Genomic DNA, 24333 nt, shown 5'->3' on the forward strand with positions numbered 1-24333 from the left:
TTTTTCCCCTTTACATTGTTTTTTATTTTATTTTCATAAATTTTACACTATATTCTGTATCTGCTGTCCAAAAATAATATATGTTTTATTAACTTTGGAAAAGCAGCCCCTTTTATGGGTAGGTTGGTTTTAATACAGATACCCACGATGGGATATCCATTTAGTGAGTGCCCTTGGGGTTCCTGGAAAGCTTTTGCTGAATGGAGACAACTCTTAGGTATCCCTGGGTCTTTTATTTGCATTGTAGGTAGATTGTACACCCAGCATACAGCATAGGTTGTGGCTCTACATTGGATATTTGAGGTACTGTCCAGGCATGGGATCATAAGCACAGCTGTATCACTTCCTCTGTCAGCAGCTTGGGAAGCAATGCATTTGCTTCCATGTGGTGCATGATAGTGATTGTGCAGATCTGACCTGCCTGTTTGCAGATCTGGGGCAAGCATTCCTGTGTGTTGCTCTGTCCAAGTATGCCAAGACTGAGCAGTGTAGTCATTAGACTTGTTTACATGGGCTTTTTGTCTCTGTTCAGTACCAGCCCTACTATATTTTCATTAGCTTGGATATCAAAATACAATCTTCCTCTCAAATCCTGGAAAGTTGGCTACAATTTTCAGTGCATTAATGTTTTCATAAGAATTTGAAGCTCATATGCGGATGAGTATGGGGAACATTTTAACATAGAAGATGAAGAGATAAAAAAAACCCAAGATAGAAATAGCTGTGTTAAGTGCTTTTCTGATGAACTGTATCTGTGGCTGTGTATAGAGCTGCTGTCTTTTGCCACCCATTTAGAAAAACCTCATCCCGTCGTGGTTCTGGGGGGATCAGAAGAGATCAGATGTGCAGGGAAATGTAGGTATAGACAGTGGTCAACTGTTCTCATTCCAAATTAGGAAGAGAGAAACTGAATAAATCAGTGAATGCAAACTTTTATTTATTTATTTTGGGCTTTTTATAACACTTAAATCATTAAATCACATTTTTTCTTTCAATGGGAAAGGTAGTTGTGATAATGATGGTGCTTTCTAATCCAGATTACCTTTTTGATTTGAATATGCTTGCCAGAGGATGAATGCATGTGTCATCCAATGCTTTCTGACCTTAATTTTTTTTAATTAGGGAAAGAAATTTTTGGACATGGGTTGTAAGAACAACAAATGCTCCAGCTGTGTATTCCAGACATCTTGTCAGTAATCTCTCTAAACACATCAAGGCATATGAGCAATTAAATAATTGAGCCAAAGACAGAAGGAACTGCTAATAGCAGTGATTTATGTGTAGTACAGCAGCTGCAGTTATGCATATCTGCTCAATTTGCTGGCATGCCATGCTTCTTGAAAACTGTCAAAAGTAAAAGATGTCCTTTTCTTCTTTCCCCAGTTGTAACCCTATCGTACTTGTATCCTTGGTTGACAATATTCTGATTGTCTGTAAGTCTTATGAAAGGCTCACAGGTAGTTTACTGGTGAGAATTAGGCTGTTTTAAAGACAAAATATAAAGACAAAATACAAAATAAAGACAAAATCCCACAGCAGTGTCAGTGTGGCTTCTTCCACATGTGCAAGTTCTGTGACAGCCTCTAAAAGGGTTGATCATGCACTGCCCCATTTTTGTGAAGACACATCAGTTCTTTCTGTTTTGTGAACTACTGTCATTGCAACCTAACAGTGTTCTCAGCTGTTACTTTAGTTTGCTAATTTATGGCTTCTTATCTTTATTCTTTTCAATTTTACTTTTTCATCAGTATCAAACTGCACCTGCCCCATAGTAATTTTGATGCTGCCTGCTTTTATCTGTGCAAGTGTGTGTACCATTAAAGGTGCTTCTCCACACTTGAGGAAAGCTGGTTGGTGGGCAGATGCAAGACTTTGCTCTGCTGATGGCAGGTTTTTAGCACAGCAAAATATGCATTCACATAATGCATATGTCCTCTTCAATATCTTTATTGATGACCTCGATGAGGGCATCGAGTGCACCCTCAGTAAATTCGCAGATGACACCAAATTGGCTGGAAGTGTGGATCTGCCTGGGGGTAGCGAGGCCCTACAGAGGGATCTGGACAGGCTGGAGAGCTGGGCTGGAGCCAATGGGATGAGTTTCAACAAGGCCAAATGCCGGGTCCTGCACTTCGGCCACAACAACCCCAGGCGACGCTACAGGCTTGGGGCGGTGTGGCTGGAGGACTGCGTAGAGGAAATGGACCTGGGGGTATTGATTGATGCTCGGCTGAACATGAGCCGACAGTGTGCCCAGGTGGCCAAGAAGGCCAATGGCATCCTGGCTTGCATCAGAAACAGTGTTGCAAGCAGGAGCAGAGAGGTGATTGTTCCCCTATATTCAGCACTTGTGAGGCCGCACCTCGAGTACTGTGTCCAGTTTTGGGCCCCTCACTGCAAGAAAGATATTGAGGCCCTGGAACGTGTTCAAAGAAGGGCAACAAAGCTGGTGAGGGGTCTGGAACACAGGCCATATGAGGAGAGGCTGAAGGAGCTGGGAATGTTCAGCCTGGAGAAGAGGAGGCTCAGGGGAGACCTTATTGCTCTCTATAACTTCCTGAAGGGAGGTTGTAGTGAGCTGGGGGTCGGCCTCTTCTCTCGTGTCATTAGTGATAGGACCAGGGGGAATGGTTTCAAGCTACGGCAGAGGAGATTCAGGCTGGACATGAGGAAGTATTACTTTTCAGAAAGGGTGGTCAGGCACTGGAATGGACTGCCCAGGGAGGTGGTGGAATCACCGACCCTGGGGGTGTTCAAGGAAAGGCTGGATGTTGTGTTGAGGGACATGGTTTAGTAGGAGCTATTGGGAATAGGTGAACGGTTGGACTGGGTGATCTTTTAGGTCTTTTCCAACCTTAGTGATTCTATGATTCTATGATTCTATGATTCTATGATAAGCAACTTTGAGTTAAGAATGTCCTGTGTTCTTCAGTTTTTCATCATGTTTTTATAGCTGAAGAATTCTCTCATTGATTTACGTCAATCCAATCACAAAAGTTCTTGACAGCAAGGTACAAAGGCTGTGCTCTGTAGTTACTGACACAATTAATTATTGTCACGTTGCAGTCATCTTTTTGATGTAGAATCTCAAAAGCCCTTTTACAGTAGTGCCTCTGGCCACATAGCTCTGTGCTTTTCAGAAATCAAAAGATGTTGAAACAGAATGAAAGAAATAATATAATCTTATTTTTGTTTTTTAAGGCCTGATCAAAAAATAGAAGATACAGCAGAAACCAATGCTGAAATTCTTGCTCGTCTCACTTCTGCGGTAAGGTCACTGCATCAAAGTTTGTACTGATCGTGTTTGAAATACTGTCATGTTTTGGATCTTTTCAAATTAAAGAAGCAAGTCTTAGTGAAGAGGTGCTTGTAATGCAAACTCTTTTTTTTTTTTTTTTTTTTTTTTTTTTGGCCCTAAAAGGAGGAAGCTCCATTAGAGTCTTAGTGTGTTAGACAGCTGTTAAAATCAGTCCCAGGAAGGACTGCAGTTCTGCTCTCTTATAATCCATGCTATTCATGGCCCAGGAAATATCAGTTTGGAGAATCACGCTCATTTTTCTGCCAGCTAGTTTGCACTCAGATCTTCTTGATCAAATGGAGCACAGCAATAGTCTAGGGGAAAGCAAGGAAGAGAAAAATGACTCAAGTGGGTGTGTTGAAAACTCTGAAAAATTGAAAGGAAAGAAAATTTGTGCTGAGCTTTTTAAAGACAAATGTCTTTACAAAAGATATTTACAAAAATGTGGGAAGGCAGCAATTCTCTTTGCTCAACACCTTGTGCAAAATTATGAGGTTAGAAGATTCTGTTTGTAAATTGTTCTTTATTTTTTATTGTCCCTATATTCAAATTTATTGTTTTTTTTTCTGACACTAAAAATGAAAGAATCAGAAACTCAGAAACTTGATTTCCTCCATTTTTAATTTACTTGGAGTAAAAAAATAGGAAAACATACTTACTGCAAAGTCATCTTAAAAAAAAAAAAAAAAAGAAAAAGAAAAATACAAAAGAAGCAACAACACAACAATAAAGCAAACAAAACCCCAAAACACTTTCTTGATTGAGTGTTTCCAGTACCCATCAAAAGATTCCTCTCTCAAAACTAAAAGAATGTGTTTTCCCTCAGCAAAACATGTTGAGAGCAATGGAACGAACTGTTGATGGACACGTTGGAGGAGAATGCACATCTCTAAGCATTTGAGTAATTGACATTGAGTTCAGAGTGCTTCTCATCTATCTTGCAAGGGCAAACCTTTGAACTGCATCCTTGGTGATTCCAACAATAAGACGTATGTTCAATATTGTTTTATTTTAATGAGCTGTTTTACCACTGCAGCTAACTAACTGAAAAAAAATTAGGCAATTGCATTTGCAGATGGCCTGAGGCCCATTCACTGGCATGGTGTGGTGTCAAAAACAACTGATTTTTTTTTTTTTTTCTGCTTTTTTTTTTGTTTGTACAGGCTCTCTGTATCAATTTTCTAGTCCAACTCTGGACAAAAAGCCTGAGAACAGAGCAGAATACCTCAAATGACCTCAAGACTGGATGTTGTGTTGAGGGGCATGGTGTAGTGGGAGCTATTGGTGATAGGTGAATGGTTGGACTGGATGATCTTTTAGGTCTTTTCCAACCTTGGTGATTCTATGATTCTATGAAAAGTTAACATTTACATATTAACTTCTCCCTCTAAGGGAAGCTGGAATACAATCTGTAATATTGCTTTACTCCATTTCCTCTATCCAGTAGTCTGGGATCTAATATTCTTCTTAAGGCTTCATCGTGAGCCTTCATGTGCTTCAAGGGGAATTGAACCCTCAGCTTTCACTGTTCAGCAGGATGCTGTCCTCATCAGGATATAGGTTCTCTATGTTTTTTTCTTGGAAAAGAGCCCTATGAGCTGGAGAAGGAAGCCAACCATGAGGGTCATGACTGGAAATTTGCTTGCAATGTATTCTTTTTTGGTTCACTGAATATTCTTGTATTCTGTACAGAATTAAACCGCTCTTACTTGAAGAATCTGTACTTCAGAATCTGCTCACAGTATTTTTCAGATTAGTGTTCCAGAAGTGAAGAATCTTGCCTGCAGCTCAGCACTAAAGCAGCTGGAGATTAAATTTTACTTTTTCACCCGTTTCTAGGTACAGTGATTCAAATCCCATCAGGCAATAGGGGAAAACAGCCTGCAAATACTACTGCTGTCTCCTCTGCTTTCTCTTTGTCTTTCCTGTAACAGATTAAAAACATTGTGTCAGGTCAGAAGGATGTTCCTGTGCCAGATTTTGTTGTTTTTTTTTTTTTTTAGAGATTGAATTTCCTAATTTAAGTATATGAACTGATTGGGAAGATCTCCCCAACCAAGGGGTCTCTGTGCCTAACGTATAAATCATTGGTTTAGTGTTGGAAAGTGCAAAGAGAACTTGTAGGCGTGGGTGCACTTAAGGTCTAGTTGTGTACCTCTCTATCCATGCTAAAGCTTTTTTGTTGCAAAGGATAGAATGCACCTCACCTAAATACAAGTGGCCATGTGGCAAGCATCTACCCCTGAGCCAGTTTCCCCAGGCATTCCATAGAGCCAGGGAGGAGAAATAGGCATTTTTAGGCTGCTGAATGTGTGATTTATTTTGGAAGTCTGCTTTTACAAAAAGCAGTCATGCCTTAAGCTGTAATGGTGATGCATTCACTCTCTGTAAAGGGAATAGTGACTGGCACAGAAACCTGCACAAGGTTGGTGAATTCCTCATTTCACCTTTTTTATTTTACTGCAGTCTGGCTTTTTTTGTTGGCCTTTCTCTTATTACTCCCTAATATTCTTTGTTACCAGGTGTTGTTTCTTTTGCATAACTCTACTTCTCTCACTGCACAATTTGTGTGTTTTAGGATGACTCACCCAGTTGAAATGGTTAGGCAAGGAAACGCGCTCTTAGTTTTAAACAATGACTAGGGAGATCATAGAAGATAAGAGTGACTGTGGTGAATGATACAAATCAGAAGAGCAATTGGAGAAAACTGCAGAGGTTTTTTTTTCTCATCTTTGTACATAATCCATGGAATACATCTCTTTTAAGAGCAGTCGGGTACGAAATACAAGAAACTAACTTGGTCATGTGTTGGTTTTTCTTTGCAAGTTACTCTACAGTGGAAGAAGCAGAGTCAGTGCAGGTAACTGAATAGAACCTATTGAGCTTCATGCTCTTGTTTTATACTCCACTGCAGTAAGTATTTAGGAAAAATGTAAAGAACACTCCTGGGTTTAAAGAAGCATTCCAGAGCTGCAGTGAATTCCATGTCATGTCCCAAAGAAGGAGCTGCATCTAAAAGGCCTTGTAGCACTGTCTGTTAAAACCAGCGCACTTCGAGATGTTTCTGAGTGTTTTTGTTGCATCACTTTGTGATAAGGTAAAAGAGCACACTGAGATGTTAATGCAGTGCATCTGGGAAATACAGTTTCCTGGTACCTTAAGAAGAAGACATCCAGGTACTGCATTTATTTGGAGTCCGTCATACTGTCATTACTTGAGGTACAAAAATGTGAATTAAACTCTACATTTTTTTTAGCCATCTTTTGTCTTTTGAGGATGAGAAGATTAACCATATAAATTTACTGCTTGTATTTGAGGAAGCAGGCATACATGTGGGTACCACTCCATGTGAATACTCTTGCTCTTTCTTATTGCAAAAGGAAAACTGAATAAGATGTGGCAAGGTGCATGCACAGGACATTCTCTTTTGACTGTAAGAATAATATTTCTGTAAATACAATGTGGTGAGCTAGTCTTTAAGACTGAATCGGTCTTGACATCTGCATCGCTACTCAAATTGGGATAGTATTTAGATAGTGCTCACTTTGTAGTGACAAGCTACATGTATAAACAATTTTTTTTTTTTGTATTTAATATCTCCATTTATTACGGTAGGCATAGCTCTTGTTTGAATATATATTTTACTTTGAGTCTAGATTATTATCTGCAATGTGATTTGGGACTTGATTTTGTCAAACAGGCCGTAACTGAAATCCTATTAGGAAGAAGTATGATAATATGTGGCATATGTGCAGTGAGGATTGAATGTTGTACACTGATTTCCTTTGGTGTAATGATGCATAGGAATTGCATGTCCAGCGGAGATGTCAAGTGCATTTACGCTAAAGTAGACAAAAGCATATAGATTATGAAATCTAGGGACACCAGACAAATTTAAAAGGATGCTTAGCAGTACCAATTCTTATTGACTGAAGTGAATCCTATGAGAGGGAGCTCAGACTGACAGGGTGAAACCCTTTGAGGAAGGAGTGTTTGCTTAATACTAAGACTAAAGGGACATTTCCCCCCCCTGTTTTAGGTTAAAGATTTTGTTCAGATTAAATTCAACGCCAGCTACATTCTCAGCACATACCAACCAACAAGATATTTTGCTTAATATAGAGAAAATTCAGAAAAGTGGTGCTGTTATTGCCTGTGATGATAACACTGTTGTTCAAATTTATAAAGTTCTACCTTGTAAGAGAAAGTAATACTGTGCATAGAATAGCAGGATACTTCAGTGCTGCTTTTTCTCCTGTTTCTAGGAAGGTGGTGTTTTTTTTTTTTTTTTTTTTTTTTTTTTTTTTTAATGTTCACAAAGAGATTTGCATTTTTCCAATTCTGTTTGATTGGATTAATTAATTGGTATGTTTACAACTGTTGAAGATTGTTATGTCTCGTAAGGCTTATCTTGAGATAACATGTTTTTTAAACACTAAAAAATAAAGATAAAGATGAGTCATCATGCACTATTTCATATTGTCTGCACCTGGGGCACTGACACTGGTACCTCCTGTTGAGGTTAACAAAGAGCACGAGGTCTGAGCGGTTTATCCAAGACAAGTGCTGGTGGGGTTATTGGTTACTCTGAAAAGGCTTGGGCTTTTATGTAAAATCTCTCTGGATAGCTTGTGTGTTATTACTTGTGTATATTAAATGTTGCAAGTAAGCATGCAAGTTGTTTTGCAAAAAAAAAAAAAAAAAAAAAAAAGTTCTTTCCTATCATGCTTGCAGTTTGTGCTTGTATTAAACGTGATTAATAGTTCTCCAGACGTGGGAATGAGTATACAGGAAGGAAGGAAGGGAAGGTGATATTGCCAGCTTGCACTATTGTGCTGGAAACAGGACAGTGTTTAAGAGATCTGTGGCACTGCCTTCATACTTTCCTGCTTGGAGCAGCAGAAAAGTAGGTCCCTTTCTGTGGGGCAGCAGCAAGGAGTAGAAAAGATCCATGTACCTTGCAAAGACAGCAAAAAATCTGTCACTTCCTTTGCTATAAGGGAAGGAAGGATGTGGCCTCTGGTATGACTGCTTTCTGCCCCACATGGAGCAGGCTGCTGGGTGGCAGCTGTGTGATCAGCGGATGCAGGGTTACCATTGTCCTGACATGTCCCATGCAGTTTTGTCTTCTCACGGTAACCACTGCAGTCTGTCTTTCTGCTCAGAGCAATATAGCATGGATTATTTTGGTTTTACAGTTTTAAACTTTTCTTCAGTGTTGTGAATGGGATATAGACTGTTGTTACTGACTGTGCTACTACAGGGGCTCTTCATGGGCATAGTTCTGGTCATACACCATGTCTTGCAAATGATGTTTTAAATTTTGCATCCTTTTAGAAATCATATTCCAAAACTCCCACTTCAGAATAGCCTGAGCTGTACACAGGTCTGTTAGACAAAACAGCTAGCGTGCCATGCAAGACGCTTTGTGCACAGAGATAAGACAATCCCCAGAAAAGCTGTTGGAGCATCCCACCATTCTTTTGTTATTCTCAGGACAGGCTGCTTTGGGAAACAAGGGGAGCTGGGAGAATTGGATGTGGCAGAGGGAGGGAAGCATTATGGTGTATGCAGGAGAGCACCTGGGGTTCTGTGTGTCCTCAAGGCACTCGAGGCAGCTGCAGGGAGATAGGTGATGGTAGTGAGAAGTATACAGAATAAAAGAAATATGCATAATGTGGAAATTTACTAGTTTTTTATTATATTTTTTTTAAAGGAAAAGATTTTAGGATTGAGGTGGCTAAAGAAAACTGTGTCTGGTAGCATAGAGATTATATGGAAAGTAGAGGGAATGCAGAAAAGCAGAGACAAGAAGCTGAGAGAAGGACTTGGCTGGTGTGGCAGTCATTTCATCACATCCTGGTAAGACAGCTTGAAAACGAGATAGCTGCAGGTGAACGTGCAGAAATAGGAGCTAAATTTTGGTCCTGAAATGGTCAGTTGTGCAGATAGGAGAGTTGTTCCCTCCTCGAGGCTGCAAAAGTGAATGTCAGTTATATCCACGAACCTTAGCCAAACCCCAGCATGGGCAATGTGCCTGTGCTGCAGTCATGCAGAAGTCCAAGGCTACAAGGGTGCTCAGTAGAGCAAATAAACATTTGAGAAGGAAAGGAAGAAGCCTTAAGTGTGTGCTTGTGAAGGAGATATGCTGCACAAATAAATTGCATGTCAAGCTACTGAATTAGCCATTCCCTAAGAAAGGTGCAATATTTACATTAAATTAAGATTGAAACAAAATCATTGTCACAGGATTCCCAGCTGAAAAAAAAGAAGTTGATTTCCTAGAAAAGTGACTGCAGTTTTGAGACTTTCTGCGTAATCCCACCTGTAGTTTACTGCTCCAAAATACTGATACTCTGTATCCTACCAAGGTTGCTTTTTTTGTTCTACTGCATATCAGTAACCATCGCTTCCTATCCTGGTATTCTAGGTTCAGAGGGAGCTGGCTGCAGTCATTGCCTTGAAAGCCAGGAAGTCAGGTGAGTCAGACTGGACTTTGGAGAGGTTTGTATAACATTGCTCCCTTTTGTTGTTAAAGTATTTATATTTTTGTTGCTGTCCTATTAAGATTGGGAAGCAAAGATGGAGCTCATTCCCCCCAGATCCTCCTCACTGGAGAATCTGCATACAGGACACTGTACAGTTCTTCACTGAGTGAAGTTTAGCTTTTCTTCCCATCACATCTAATGGCCTTGCTGGTAAAATACAAGTGCTATGCTTGAATTGAATGCAGATCTCTTGCTAGCTAATGTAGTTGTTACCTCTGGCTTTGCACTTTATAGCAGACAAATAAGTTGATAAATTCCCTGTGTTTGTTGTATGGCCTGGCATCTCATGCCATCTGTGCTGTGTTTTACTTGCCTGATCAGGTGCACTTCCTTATCTTAAGCAAAAGGCCAACTTTGTGCATGAGGGCTTTCTTTCCTGAGGACTTATCTGATGCACCCAAATGACTATAGCAGCAATTCTGTTATGAAGCCAGAAAGGGGAAATGTAACTGAAAATTTGAGAATACGAGCATTACAGCATGTGCTCTTGATAGAGTGTAAACGTACTGAAATCTGTGGTCATTCACCTCTATCAGTGTTCATCAGAACAGCCATTTCCCTGGCTTTGCATAGTAACTAACCAAACCTATGTGAGCAGACCTGCTCCTCTACAGGGTTAACTCTCAGGTGTCTTTGCCTGTTAATGTGCAGTCAGGGCAAACTGCCTTTGGCAAAGGGAGAGATGAATGTATTGCCAGAGCAAAACAGAAATGGAGTTGAATTAAATTACTGGCATGTTCCCAAAGCCTTAGAGGTCCTTGGGAGTAATTTCACTGAGCATTTCTTGTGACTTCAGTGATTTTGCTAGAAATTGAGGTAATAGATCTTGCACTTTGAGCTATTTTCTGACTTGCTAATGATATGGTGTCATAGGATCTGTATCCGTCTGTCTATCTGCTATTTGCAAGTACAACAAAAACTTATTATATGCAACACACCACTGTGGACAAAATGGCACTGTAAACTCAAGGCACCAGAAGATGTGGCTGGTATATCTGCAAATACTTCCATATTGAAAGAAGATTTCAGACAGTGTGATGCATCTTTGGCCAGAAATAGAAATACCCATAGGTTGCATCCTTGGTTACCTGTAAATCCACAGAAAACAATTACATGTAAATGTGAATTCAGAGCTGCATAATTCTCTGAGTATCATCACTTGGCTTCTGAAGCTGCTGTGGTAGTTAGCAATGTCAGCAGCCCTCTGCTGCTGTCCTCACTTGTTGCCAGCCCAGTCCCACCTGAATTATGATGGCTGAAAGTGGAAATGCTTCTGCTCTGGTTCAGTGCAGGAAAAAAAAACAGGGTATTTTAAGGGGAGATTGAAAGATTCCTTTTGTTTTGCTGTAAAATGGGTCAAGTGTATGGTTCCACAAAGCTTTTACTTAGCAGTTATACAGCTCCAAGAAATCTCTGTCTCTACATCTCATCTTTAGTTCTTTTGGCAAATGTTATTACCGCAACTGCTTGTGAAGACAAGCTCCTTTCCCTAAAAGAGTTTGTTTTAACCTGAGTTAGCATCTGTTTTCTGTTTGGTGGATGGCTCCGTAAACTTCTGTCCCTGCGATGTGGGACTGGGGCAAATGGATTGGGAATGGGCTGCAGGGTATAAAATGGGAAAGGGGCAGGGCAGTTCTTGGAGTCTCCCTTGTGCTGGTAGAATGGCAGCCCATGTTGAGCAGACAGAAATGGTTTAGTTAAAAATTTCAGCCTTAAATAAACAAAGCTCCCTGCAGAGCTCTGAAGTGCTGATCGGCCCTTCCTAATATGTTAATGGAAACATGAGCAAAATCAGTTTCAATCTGAATGAAAGTCAGCTCTTTAAACAGTCTTAGCCCAAACCAGGCACACTTGTTTTTGAAATGTGCGTTTCTTTGTGCCTCATCTTGGACAACTGTTAAAAAGATAAACGGCTACAAGAACAGGCTTAACTGTAAGGTCTAATTTGTGCTAATGACTTTACTTCAGTAGGAACAGAGTAAATTAGAGTGGTTGATTATGACGCTTATTTATTTTATTGCTGATGGTTAAGTTCACAGCATAGCAGTTACTGCAAACAATCAGGCTGTGGTATGCTGTGCCTGCTGAAGTGAAGCGTATTTCACAGAAAGTGCTTCTGGAGCTAAAAGCCACAGGATCTTTCTAAGATATTGTTCTTCTAACCTTGTCCAAGACTCTATATAATGCCAGGAAATAAACCTCAGACAAAGAGTTTATTTTGGCTTTAAAACTGTGGCACATGGCTATTGGGCCGGAGGCCCTGGTTTGGTCCAGGCTGAGCGTGGGCTGCAGCCCTCGTCCTGCTGCTGGGTGGGTCTGGGTGCTGGGTAGGGCCTGCCTTCACTGAGACTTTTCCTTGAGGTCTGCACTGCAAACCCCAAAGCTATTATGCAGACGTTTATGTGCTGCTTTTGAAGGCTTGGTGGTTTTTAAATTACAGTGTTTTGAAATATTTCCTCCAGACCGCTGGCTAGCACTACCAGGAAGAGCAAAACTTGAATTTTTTTTTTTTTTTAATTAAAATAGAGACTGTGCGGTTTGTTCCTGAATTACCTTATTCCTGGATATACCTCTGCCTTTAGAGAGATGCTTTCCAGTGATTTAATTGTACTAGAAAAACTGGCTGTTAAAACCTATAATACTACTTATCTAGAGCCATTGTGACAATCACTGTGTTATGTTGCATAAAAGTGCTAGGCAAGCACGTGAGAACTGCAGCCTCCTCTGTGAGAGCCAAATAGACTCCAGTCTCTGAGGTCTGCTGTGCTTGGATAGGGGAAGCATTGCCTTTGGTTATCAGGGTGAAACAAGCAGTGAAATAAAACTTGTGTTGCTATATAGCAGTTGAAGAAATTCAGTGTATGAGAAGCAGTAATTACGGCTATTTCAGTTCTTGGGCTGGAACAGCTGTTTCAGATCAGAGATCTAGACACTGTCTGTATCTGCTGACAAAATGCTCTGTGAATGAAGACAGACACAGGAGCCTGATGTAGGGTAGGGCAGAGCATCAGATTCTTACTGGGTGGGCAGCATCAGCAGAAAGTGAGGTCTGCAAGATGTGAGCGAGAGCGCTTTTCTTCCAGAGGTGTTCTTTGTTTTTTTTTGTGGAGTGGAAGAGTATGAGAACAAGCATAAAACTGGCAGATGGCTGAAGGAAAAATGCAGAATCTGAGAAATAAAAAACCTGTATGCTGTGGAGATCTGCCCGTTCATATTTAAAATGTATGCTGCATCCGTAACACTCAGTAACACATAGCCAGGGGGAGGCAGGTAGGTGGGTGCTTGAGAGCCCTCATGCAGGTGGAACTTAACATTGGTAATTTTTTTGCAAATGAAACTAAACAATGAAAAAGGAGTAAAATTAATGCCTGTAATCCTGAAGTTTTGATGGTCTTCAGTTGTGCTGTTGACTACAAAGCATTTGTATTTCACGAGAATAAAGCTCTCATAATAAAGTTGACCTAAGAAGAAAAAACGAGCCTGTGCACTTCTCTATGGCATATAAAAATGCATTAAAATTATTCTTGCTTAACATCAGAAATAAATAGATTAAATGCTGGCATTCTTGATTTGGTAACAGGTCTTGGGAAGCAAGTAACTGGAGCAGAAGATAACTCTGTTTTTAATTGTAGGCACTTGGAAATTCGAATTGTGGTGTTTATTTATACCTTGCTGGTTTGTGATCGCTACCACAAGTGTGCTGGGGCAGAACAGAGAGGCAGCCTCTGTTCTGAAGCTTTACAAGGGCTGGCATTTATCTCGATTGCTTGTCATGGCTCGTGACGTGTTCCTTATGTGTTAGAGAAGGCAGCTAAAGCAGGGAGAAAATGCAGCAAATAGCCTAAGGCTGGAGGTTTAGCCAGTGGCAGAGATACATGGGTATATCACATCTGATCAAAGTCTGTCAGGTGGATGCTCTGTGCTCATGCTAATCCTGTCTACAAGCAAGAAGTCGGGCAACTCTGAGCATGAGCTGCGCACTATGGCATGGGGAACAAACAGGGCAGGGGGTTTTCTTCTCTTTCCTGTGAAGAACAGTGCAGGCGATTTGGTGTGAGCTCACACCAGTGGGGCTTGAGCCTTACAGGCTGTGAGCAGCTCTCCCTCCCAGCAGCAGCTGTGCCACATTCTGAGTGCCACTGGAGCTGCAGCATGGCTGTGCTTGAGCACACCTGAAGCAACATCACCAGGTTAGAAATACAGCAGCAGTCAGGCCTGATCGAGTTAAAAGTGCATCCAGTTCTGATCCCACTGCAAGTGATGAACAGAGAATGCTTAGGGCAGGAAAACTGAACAAGTAGAGACAGTCCCAATGTGCTCACTCAGCATCCACCCAAAAGAGGGATTTTGCTGTGCTCGTTCTGCGGTAGGTAGCCCCTGGTGAACTTTCTTACCACTGGTTTGTCAGATTGCTTTTTGAACCCTTTGGTACTTCAGACCATCTTGTGGCACTGAGTCCTATGGTTAGAGGAGTGTGAAAGCATTTTTTGTTTGTTTGTTTTAAACACAATCCCTATGATGGTAGGTGTTGTGATACTGCTCTTCAGTTATGCAAGTGGTGAACAACCCATCCCCAGTCCATCTTTGTACTGTTTTGTGTCCTTCTGTCATATCACCAGTGAGCTGTCTCATTTTCAGGCTAAAACACTACTTATTCCTCATTCTAAATCTCTTCCATTAAAACTGATCATCTTTGCTTCATCTTCTATTATGTTATTTTGGGATGAGGCAAGCGGAACAGCATGAAGCATTTAAAACATGGAAACACACCAGCTTATGCAGGAGTATTATGGTATTTTCTGTGTTCTGTTCGGTAACGTATCAATTAATTACTAATCCTCTTCCTTTTCTCTCTGTGTGCGTTTTTCTTTTTGATCCCTATCGAGCATTAAGTTTAGAAAATGAAAGTGCACAGAGCTGTAGCGGAGGCTTGCTTGTTGCCTGCATACTGCTACATATAATTTTTCCTATGGGAATGAGTTTGCAATTACCAGTATTGGATTTTATATGCAACTTTTCCTCCCAGGTACTCAATATCTTTAGATCCTTCCTCTCAGGGCTCAGAGGTGCTGGAACCAGTGCAAAGCGAGGATGGCAGCTCTAGCGGATGGGTGGGGAGTGGTGTGGGAAGGAGCCCAGGAGACCCATCTGGCAGTGGTCAGCTGCTTTATTGGCTTTGTTAGCTTAGGAAGTTGTATCTTTCCCATTCAGCCCTTTTCCTCAAGCAGCACAGATCCATGTGAGACTTTCTGATGACGTTCCTTTATATTAATTAGAAATACTATTTGAATTGTTCTAATAATAACTTAGAATAATTAATCAGTCCATGCTATGTGAATGTCCTATGTTATGTTGTTACTCACCTGTAGTAGAGTTGTTACATTGACTCTGAAATCCTTAAGAATTTGTGTCAGATTTATACACGTGGTTGAAAAATGAGGTTGCAAATACGTGATGAAGGTCACTGAAGAATGGAGAAGCTCAGCACTGTGTTTGAGTCGGGAACACATTAAGTACCCTTTGAATGCACACTTCTTGTAAACAGGGAATATACAATATCTCTGGTGTGAAATGGACACGTTTTATTATCACTAGTTCTCTGCCATTGAAAATCCTTAGGAACTGGAAGAATTTGTTTTCGTTTACAGAATGAAATGGCAATTGTGCCACAGAGGTGTGCATTTTTCCTTGTGGAAAAATTGAGAGTTTGAAAGGTGGGAAAAGGCTAGCATACAACACTGATATCAGCAAGCATGCTGCTCTTTTGTGTCCCTTTGTGTTTCTTTGCAGTGGGTTCATTTATGTAAGACCATATTTCATTACAGCATTTCTTCCAAGCACCCTTGTCATGAAAGCAAGGGTCAAACTTAGCGAAATGTGTGGAAAAAGATGGAGATCTTCTGCAAGTGTTTATAAGTCATACTGGAGTAGTGTCCACTACTAGGTGCAGGAGAGTCATGCTTGGTCTCAGTAACTTATCTTTTCTCAGTACTTTTCTGAGTACTCAGTAACTCAGTAACTTATCTTTTCCCATTGAAATGAGGTTAAAAAGCATAAAAGTTATACCTGAAAACAGCTATATATTAAAAATTACATTGTATTTTAAAGATATGATGCCTTAAACTAAGGGAGGTCATTTGTTTGGCTTCTTTAAATGATCCTTTCCAAAAGATTCATGCTTTATTGAAGGCAACGCCCACCCAAATAGCCCAGTGCATCCTATGGGTTTCTCTCACTGCCTTTGAGCTCAGGCATACCAAGGAGGTGGGCTCAGGCTGCACTACTCTTAGTGCTGTGCAGCCTGGACATGCTCTACTATGCTCTGCTGTGCTGTGGCTGGTGTGGTGTCCACCTAGATTGTGCCATCCTGTGATTTGGCAAGGAGATGGCAGTTCTTATGTAGTTGTTTCAGAATTTGGGTGGTGTTATTTCTGCATGATTTATAAAGCGCTTGCATGTAAAAATGAGCAATAAAAAGTAGCTGCGTAGATGACAGATGTTTTGCAAATATGCAGAAAGGGATTGCATGGTAAGGTCAAAAAGACAAGAACTGTGTGAAAATGCAGTCCCTGGGTGAATGCTTTGTTTCCAGTCCATTGGGAGAGGCGTTTGTAGAGCTTACAGAATGTATTTGTTCAGAGTCCTCTTTGTTTCCTGTTCCTTTCCTGGCCTTGCACATAGGATATATCCATGGAGCAGAGAGCGGTGTTTCATTTTGCACCAGCCAGTTCTGCCACTGTCCCTTGTGCATGCCACTTTCCATCTGAACAACTTGCCCCCAGCTTCTCTTCGTGCATGCTCATCATGTGTTGGGATCTCCTCCACTTTTTTTAGCACTTTGTTTCAAGCAGTACTGTTAGAGATCCATTCATTACTACTTGATTCTTATTATTTTTATTTAAATATGCTGATGAGAATAAATGTTTAAATGCACTGGGTAAAATATAAAGTTTTGTGCACTCAGCCATTGAATGGTTTCCCTTGAACTCCTGTTTCTATAAAGAATATCAGTTTTATCTGTTTTTGTAGTAATCCTGTATTGTTTGCTCCTCGTTCTGCACTTCTTTTCTCCTTGATTAAAAATAATAATAATAATAATAATGATGTGAGCTCATACGTTCACGAAGCATGTTTAAAATCTGACTTCTCCTTTGTATGTATCATGGTGTGTCCGGCAATGAAAACCAAACCTCCCCTGGCCAGGCTATCTGGTAGGAAGCTCCCCCCTTGTTTAGCCAGAGATTACAAATCCCATTCTTGCAATGCACTGCCCTTTTGGATGAAATATGGGCCTTCAAAACGAAATGAAAGGGTCAGTTAAAATAAACAGAACTTTCTAGCAGAAGTGTTGTACTAGAATGTGGAAAGAACAGCAGCCAAGGCTTCTGGCTATGAGCCAGAAATTGGAAGATTGGGAAATATTGGTTGCTTTACTCATTCTTTAATTTACAATGGCTATATAACGCAGGCGGGCCTGAGTCTCATTCAGGATGAGGTTTGCCCTTCCTGTAGTTGTTCAGATGCAGTGAAAAGGAACGGTGCCTTAATGATGTGTGGATCAGACAGACCAAATCTACATCTGTCAGCCTCCTTTCTTACCGGCCTGGCTTTGCTCTGTTTAGATTTCAGATTCCTACCCTTTCTGTTATCTGTTCCTTTTGATAAATTCTGCAATGAGAGGAAATGTTTTTTGCATAATTTTAAGGAGTCCTGTTTCCTATTTGAGTTCTGAGAAATGGCTTGTAGCACTAAGACCCTTGGGAACTTATTTCTTCTGGATGGAAGCTAGACAAGCATAATGAGGACCCCCTGTGCAAATTCAATATTAGTTCTACACCTAAGGTCAAGGAGAAGTTAATGACCATTTTTTACATACTGAAATCAGTTATGGAACTGACATTACTGCTTGTGTTTTGTCCATTTAAAACAAAATGCTGAAATAATTTATATTAAGTTGATTTAAACTACAAAGCATAAGTAAGAACGAAAACCATTGAATTCCAGATTAATGCTTGAATGAAACTGGCATCATTGTCATTTTGGCAGTAGTTCGTTCCCAAATTTACAAGCACCTTTATTCCATCCTCTGCTTGCTGTGCTTTTTTAGATACAGAAGTGCTGAACAACATTGTAAACTGGCATCTCTTTAATAATTTTTGCATTCTCTTTGTTTCTTTAATTAGCTGATTTACTCAGCTGATTGCACAGCTGTCTGGGCGACATCCCCCAAGGGCCTGCCAACTGTTTCAGAGATATGTGGTATACTCAGAGAAGGGAAATCTGCACAATAATTTGCATATATATATGCAGACATAGTGGGAAGGAATGAGAAAGCTCAAAGGCAAATTTTGTATTGCTAATAAAAGGAATCATGTTAAGGATGAGCTTAAAAAACTTTCTCTTTTCAGTAATTTCCAGCAAAGGATCACAGTTTCATGGTAAATAAAGGACCAGTTCTCAGTTGGAGGGTTTTATTTCTGGGATTATCACAGTGCTGTACATGCAGCTTTTGGTGATTTCAGAGTTGTTCACTGCTTGTTGTTTTTTCTTTCTGTCTGGAAATAAGACTTGGAAAATACAGCAGTATATATGTGTGAGGACCTGCTCTGCCTTAACACTGTCCCCCAATTCTGGGGTTTGCGTAAGCATTTACTTGAGCTCAGCTCCTTTCCACCACTCAGACTAGTGCCTTATGTAAGGTAGAGGATGTGGCTTTTATTTTCCCCAATGGAATCAATACAAGCCTTTTTTTTTTTTCTCCCCACCCTAATAAATTAATAAGCATCAGCAAACATTTTAACATTGTCAAACAGCTCAGAGCTGTCATAGTAACAAACTTCTCCGGATCCCTGTCTACCCCCTCCATGAAGAACAACAAACTCTGTTGTTCAAATAAGAAGATTTTCAAAAAACATAAAATGGGCTTAGAATTATGTGCTCTTTGAAAAAAAAAAAAAAAAACCCACCAAAAAAAACACTTTTTTTCCTACTTCTGGAAAGCTTCATACTATGAACTTCCTTGGGGGGGGGGGGGGAAGAGAGAAACATGCTTATAAAAAAAATTTGGGGTTATAAGAATGCTAGAAGTTGTGAACTTCCCAGGAGCAGACGATAAATCAAGTGGTGCAGGCTGTTGGCAGTTCAAAGCATTGAATGCTTCCCCCAGGGAGTTTTCTTGGAGATTCCCTAGGTCTTTTCAGCAGTGAACAGGAACAGAAAAACAGCCTATAACCATTCAGGAGGGATAGGAGAGTGAAAATCTGCTGGCTTGTGAAATAGACAACATTCCATCTACAGAGGGCATGTTGGTGTCTTATTGGCTAGAAGAAATTATAGATATGAATGATGAATGTGTACAGAATCATTAAGATTGGAGAAAGCCTCTAAGATCACCTGGTCCAACTGCATGTGTTTATATATGCATGTACATATATACTTATGCATATATGTATATGTCTTACATATACACATAAAAAGTTTAATCACATAGTAGGATTGAAATCTTACAAAGGACGAAGTAGTTTGATGTTGGAGGATATTAGCAGGTTAATGAACAACAGTAAGTAATAAATGAGCATTCTTATTTGAAATGAAGGTGCACTGCTGAAGTATGAAAGGCATGGACTAAGGAGTAACCAAGCTAAGTTCAGAGGCAGAGCTGTCACAGAATGCAACCGTGGGACATCTCTGTCCTAACTGACAGGTGCTGCCAGGCTGTGCCTGGAGGCTCGCAGTGTTCAGTGGACTCAGTCTTGAGAGCAGCCTAGGGCAGTGCAATGTAAGCAGTGTACCTGCCAAAGGCAAGGTTTATGAGCTCCCAGCAGGCAGGCAGTCCTGGTGCCACGGCTGGGCTTCACAGTGAGCTTACTGGCTGTCAGAAGTGCCCTGTCCCTTCTTCTGCCTGCCGACATGGTGCTCCGTTCTCAACCAGGACATCAAATGCAGTCGAGCTTACAGCAATCAACTACCAGCTGAACAAACCCCAAACATATTACAGCTGGAAGGACAGCCTGTTTTGTGGGGAGCTGAGGTGGCTTTGGAGTGGCCGTGCATGGAGGACAGATGTCCATGCCTGCCATGCAGCTCTGTCCTGCAGCAGCATGGTTAGTGGAGGTGCGGGGTCCCCATTGAACCATTTAGATAATTAGCTTTTGGAGTTCACACCCTGTGGAGCCAAAGGGAGGAAGTTCACACCTCTGCTGGTGTTATTGTTCGGGCGGGCTGGCTGCAGAGCTCATGCGATAGCGCAGGGGTTTTCTCAGGGAGGTTATCTTGGCAGCCAGAAAGGGCAGAAAGAAGAAACTTCATTTATAGCAGAGGAAGAATGCTGGGCTGCTGCACAATAGAGCAAAGCCTCTGGGAAGATTGGAATTCTTTGGGTTCCAGGAGTTGCTTTATGGGTGGATTTTTCTTTCTTTCTTTTTTTTTTTTTTTTTACTGTCCTTTCCAATTTCACTTAGGTGAAAGATGCTGCTATTTGAATAGCACAAAATGCAATAGTGTGAATTGTAAGATGTGACTTTTAAAAGTCAAACACAGTTTACCTTCAGGTCTGGGGCCGTGAAGAGCAGCCCACCTAGGAGCAGAGTGCCATGCAGCCTCAGAGCCAGGTGGGGTGCTAGGAGGACACTGCTGCACACTGGGTCCAGCTGCAAAGAGCCCTTTGGTATTCTGTAGAGGCAATTCTCTTCCTATGTCTTAAATCTACTTTAAACTTTGAAGTGAGGCTGAGAAAGTGGGGAGAGCAGCAGTCAGTACTGTTGACTCAAAGGTTGTGCTCATTTCCCATGTCAGTCGTGGTCATGTTCCCTCTCCCTTCTAACCCCTTTGCAATGATTGATCTTGCTGATACACTATACAGCATGATTTACTTCTTTGCTATTTTTTCTATTGGTTTAATGAGCTGAAGTCAAATTGTTAAAGGACAAAGCTTCCTTCTTCAAGTGCTCTCAATTCCAGTGTTGATTTTACAGAAGAATCCTCTAGATAGAGCTCAGCTACAGTCCATATGGACACAAGGGACTTGGATCAGAAAATGGCCCTTGTGATCCTTAAGTGATCATAAAAAATCAACATCTGAAATTCCCTGGGCTAATTTGCAAATGGACACATTTGAACTGCACATTAACAAGCTAATGCTCATTTAATATCTTTTTATTTTATTCCCGGTGACCTCTGTTATTGACCAAAGGAGGAGAAGTGCTGCAGATAGAAAAAAGAACTGGCCACTGCACATTCATTTGCATTTTTTTCTGTCTGAACACAAACATAACATTAAGCAGACGCTAACATATCAGGGTAGACTACCTTTGCCTTTCTCTGGAACTGCTGCTTTGTCAGATGTGCTGGGATACTGATGTGGCAAAGACAGTAGCAGGTTTTATCCTGGCAGTGAAGGCAGCGGCCCAGCTTCAAAATTCACAACTTCTTTGTGTTACAGGCTACAGTTTTAGGGACCTATTCCAGAATCAACACTTGCCTGGGAAATGCTTTCCCTTCCCACCCTAGCCTTCCTGTTGCTTTTCCTATGACTGAATTTGCAACATCAAGCGTTTTTATTAAAAAATGTAAGGCCAGCTGTCCGTAAATGGAAAATTGTCCTTGAATTTTTACATTTTATGGCTGAATGTGTATTGCATGCACAACAGCCTGTTGGAGCAGTATCAAGGCCACTGCCATAGGCTGGTTTCCTGGGTGGGAATCAAGGGGCTGTCTGTAAGATGGCACTGGGTGAGGAAATACAACAGTTTGTTTTTTGCTGCATCTGATGACCCATGTGAACATATGTTTTTTAACTACATAGGAATATTTAAGAGATTTATGTTGTTTTATTTTTTCTTTGTTGTATATACAAAATATGTAGTAACCTTTTTTTTGTGCTGAAACCATCAAAATAGAATTAAGGATTGTTATTTACCAGTGTGGCCACTTCAGCCTTCAAGGAGCTATATTCTTGTAGTGGAAAAATTATACTGATGGTGTGATTTCTTAAGTATCACCCTCTGAGTGTAGCTGAAGGGCTCAAGCCATGGCTGATCCTTACGTGTTTGAATGAGAGACAGACAAGATGCAACAATTGAGTTTGCGATGGAAACTTCATGAAAAAGAGGCTGACTGCTCCCTCTCTCCCAAGAGAGCCAGGAGCACGTCAGTGTGAGGTCTGGGACTTTCCTTTTTTTTCCTATAAGAAAATATTTACTGGTTGTTTCCTACATTCCTTAAACAGTCTAAACAACACTGCAGCCAAGGAGAGCTGGGTTTGGATTATCAACTTTTTCAGCTTTTTTAGAGTTGAGCTGTGAAATTGCTGACAAAATGCTTAAATACTTTTTTTTTTTTAATGGATTTGTTTAGCATATGTCCGAACCAAGGCCGTTTTCTCATCAGCTTTAAAATTTCTCACACTAAAATTGTTCAACATCCAAGCATATTAGTGCTGTGCAGGCTGGGAGTGTGCACCCTCCTCCTCTGTGCCTGCTGAAAGATGCAGTTCCCTGCAGCCCTCCAAGCCTGCTGTTGTCAATAGTTCCTCTGCTGTCCCTTTGCTGTTCTGACAGCCAAAGTAGCAATGGCATGTGCCTTCCTCTATAGTTGGCTAACTTGTTTTGGTCAGAGTCGGCCCAGGGGCTGGTGCTGGGCAGGGGATACCTGTAATGGTGACAAGGAATTGATGGTGGGCTGCTTGTCATTTCCTCATCACAGCTGGTTGCAGCATGCCTAGGAGAAGCTGCCTGGACCCACGGATTTACTTTGAGCTGGTTCCTGGAAATACCATGATTAGCCATCAACATCTGAAGAGATGTTTTGACCATTTGTGAGTAGGAGAAACCAGGAAAGTGAGAGTTGAGGAAATGCTCTATTTCTGCTTATGCAGACTTGAGAAATTTTCAATCGTTTGTTATTATCATTATTTTATTAATATTTTTTATTCATTAGCACCTTACGGCATTGAAACACTCCTGCCTCTTACCTGCTGTTCTGAGCAGTGTTTGGCATATCAATTTCCTGAACACTTTATGCCCTGTGCAGTTACAGCTCTGGGAAGAGGAAGGCTGGAAGATAGGTCACAAAAGAAGGGACTGCACAGATCCCTGATGTGGTAGAATGGTGTAGACCCTCTTGAGAAACCTGGAACAGGAAAGCAGGGGCTTCACAGAGCTTTTGGGGCCGTAATTCTGGTTGTGTCTTTGTTGGGTTGTTGATTTCCCAGCGTAGATCATAGATACACTGCAATGGTACAGTCACATTTTGGTTTTCTCTGTCTTTAAATTCTACTGCAGTTTAACCTGCTGATTTGTTCAGCAGTCAGATCCCAGGCAGCTTCACTTTACAGATGTAAGTTTAAGGCAAAGCAAGATTGGTGATGCTTGCTTTCAAAAAAGCGGTGGCAGATCAGGTGCAGACTGATGACTGGTTCAGATATCTTAGGATGGAGTAGGTGACTCTCATGAGTAATGGTGGTGTTTGTTGAGATTACGATCAATTTGCTTACAAAGAATTTTCCAAGGCTGAGATGAAGGAGAAATCTACTTATTTTGTTTAGTCTGAGTTGACCTTCTGCAATTAAATGAAAATAAAGGGATTTCTGTTTTTCATTCTTTGTGAGTCACTGGATCTTGTTATAATATATAGAAAAGATGGGAGTTCCTTAAATTCCACTGCTTTATCAGGAATAACTTAGTAGCAGAAATATAACTATTGAGTACTGCATTTTACTGCCTAGATTAAAAAAAAAGTCCATACAGGAGTTTTTCCAAAACTACTCAATGACTTGATTAGAAAACTAAACTTGGAACCACGTTGGTTTAATGGCCATCCTGTTTGATCTAAAATGGACTGTGTGCTGCTTTGGTGCTGCTTGTGATTTGAACATGCTTGCTTCCAACACATTCTCTTTCTTATTTTAGCAATTCATCAAAATGAAGAACACAGTGGTCAAGATATAAGAAGGCTGGAAGAGCTGAAGAGTGCCTCTGATGCTCAGGTAAATGTGTAAGATTAATGGCATCTTAGAAACTTTTTCAGGTCTACCAGCTGAAGGATCTGCTTTTGATAGCTCTTTAGCACTGGAAAATGGATTTCCCCCAATGATCTGAACAGGGATATATAGGAAGTAGAAGTCTGCTGGATATTGTCTTATAAGGCTATTTAGAATAAAACTGATGGTCACCCTGGGAATTAATTCCATGATGTTGAAATCAGACAGCATTTTTAAACTCTCTCTGCTCTTTCTAGATGATACACATAGCACATACCAGATGTGAAAATAAAATGAGTTGTGTTTTAAGAGGCAAGAGTATATGACATTTTGATTGAATTTTAATCACTGTAAGTAGACAGGCAATGAAATGAAGATTCTTAAGAGTCACTTGAGTGTAAGCAACAACCTCTTTCTTTCCTTCCTTAACTGCCCCCATTTACAACCAGAGCATACTTCTAGATATTACTCAGAAGAAATAAAACTACATTCTTCAGTAATTTATTGCG

The 24333-nt window shown here is 40.7% G+C and overlaps 1 protein-coding gene across 3 annotated transcripts in view; it reads left to right on the forward strand.

The window, feature by feature from the left end:
• The window catches only part of RAPGEF5 (Rap guanine nucleotide exchange factor 5), a 151656-nt gene that overhangs the window by 40035 nt on the left and 87288 nt on the right, over positions 1-24333 (forward strand). For all 3 annotated transcript variants that reach the window (XM_042888225.1, XM_042888226.1, XM_042888227.1), the window contains 3 exons: positions 3202-3268; positions 9729-9777; positions 23754-23830. In XM_042888225.1, coding sequence (XP_042744159.1) covers positions 3202-3268; positions 9729-9777; positions 23754-23830 — 193 coding nt within the window. The remainder of the gene's footprint in view (positions 1-3201; positions 3269-9728; positions 9778-23753; positions 23831-24333) is intronic.

The sequence above is a fragment of the Lagopus leucura genome, unplaced genomic scaffold (assembly GCF_019238085.1).
Source record: "Lagopus leucura isolate 7727_CA_CO unplaced genomic scaffold, USGS_WTPT01 Super-Scaffold_100157, whole genome shotgun sequence".
Lineage (NCBI taxonomy): Eukaryota > Metazoa > Chordata > Aves > Galliformes > Phasianidae > Lagopus > Lagopus leucura.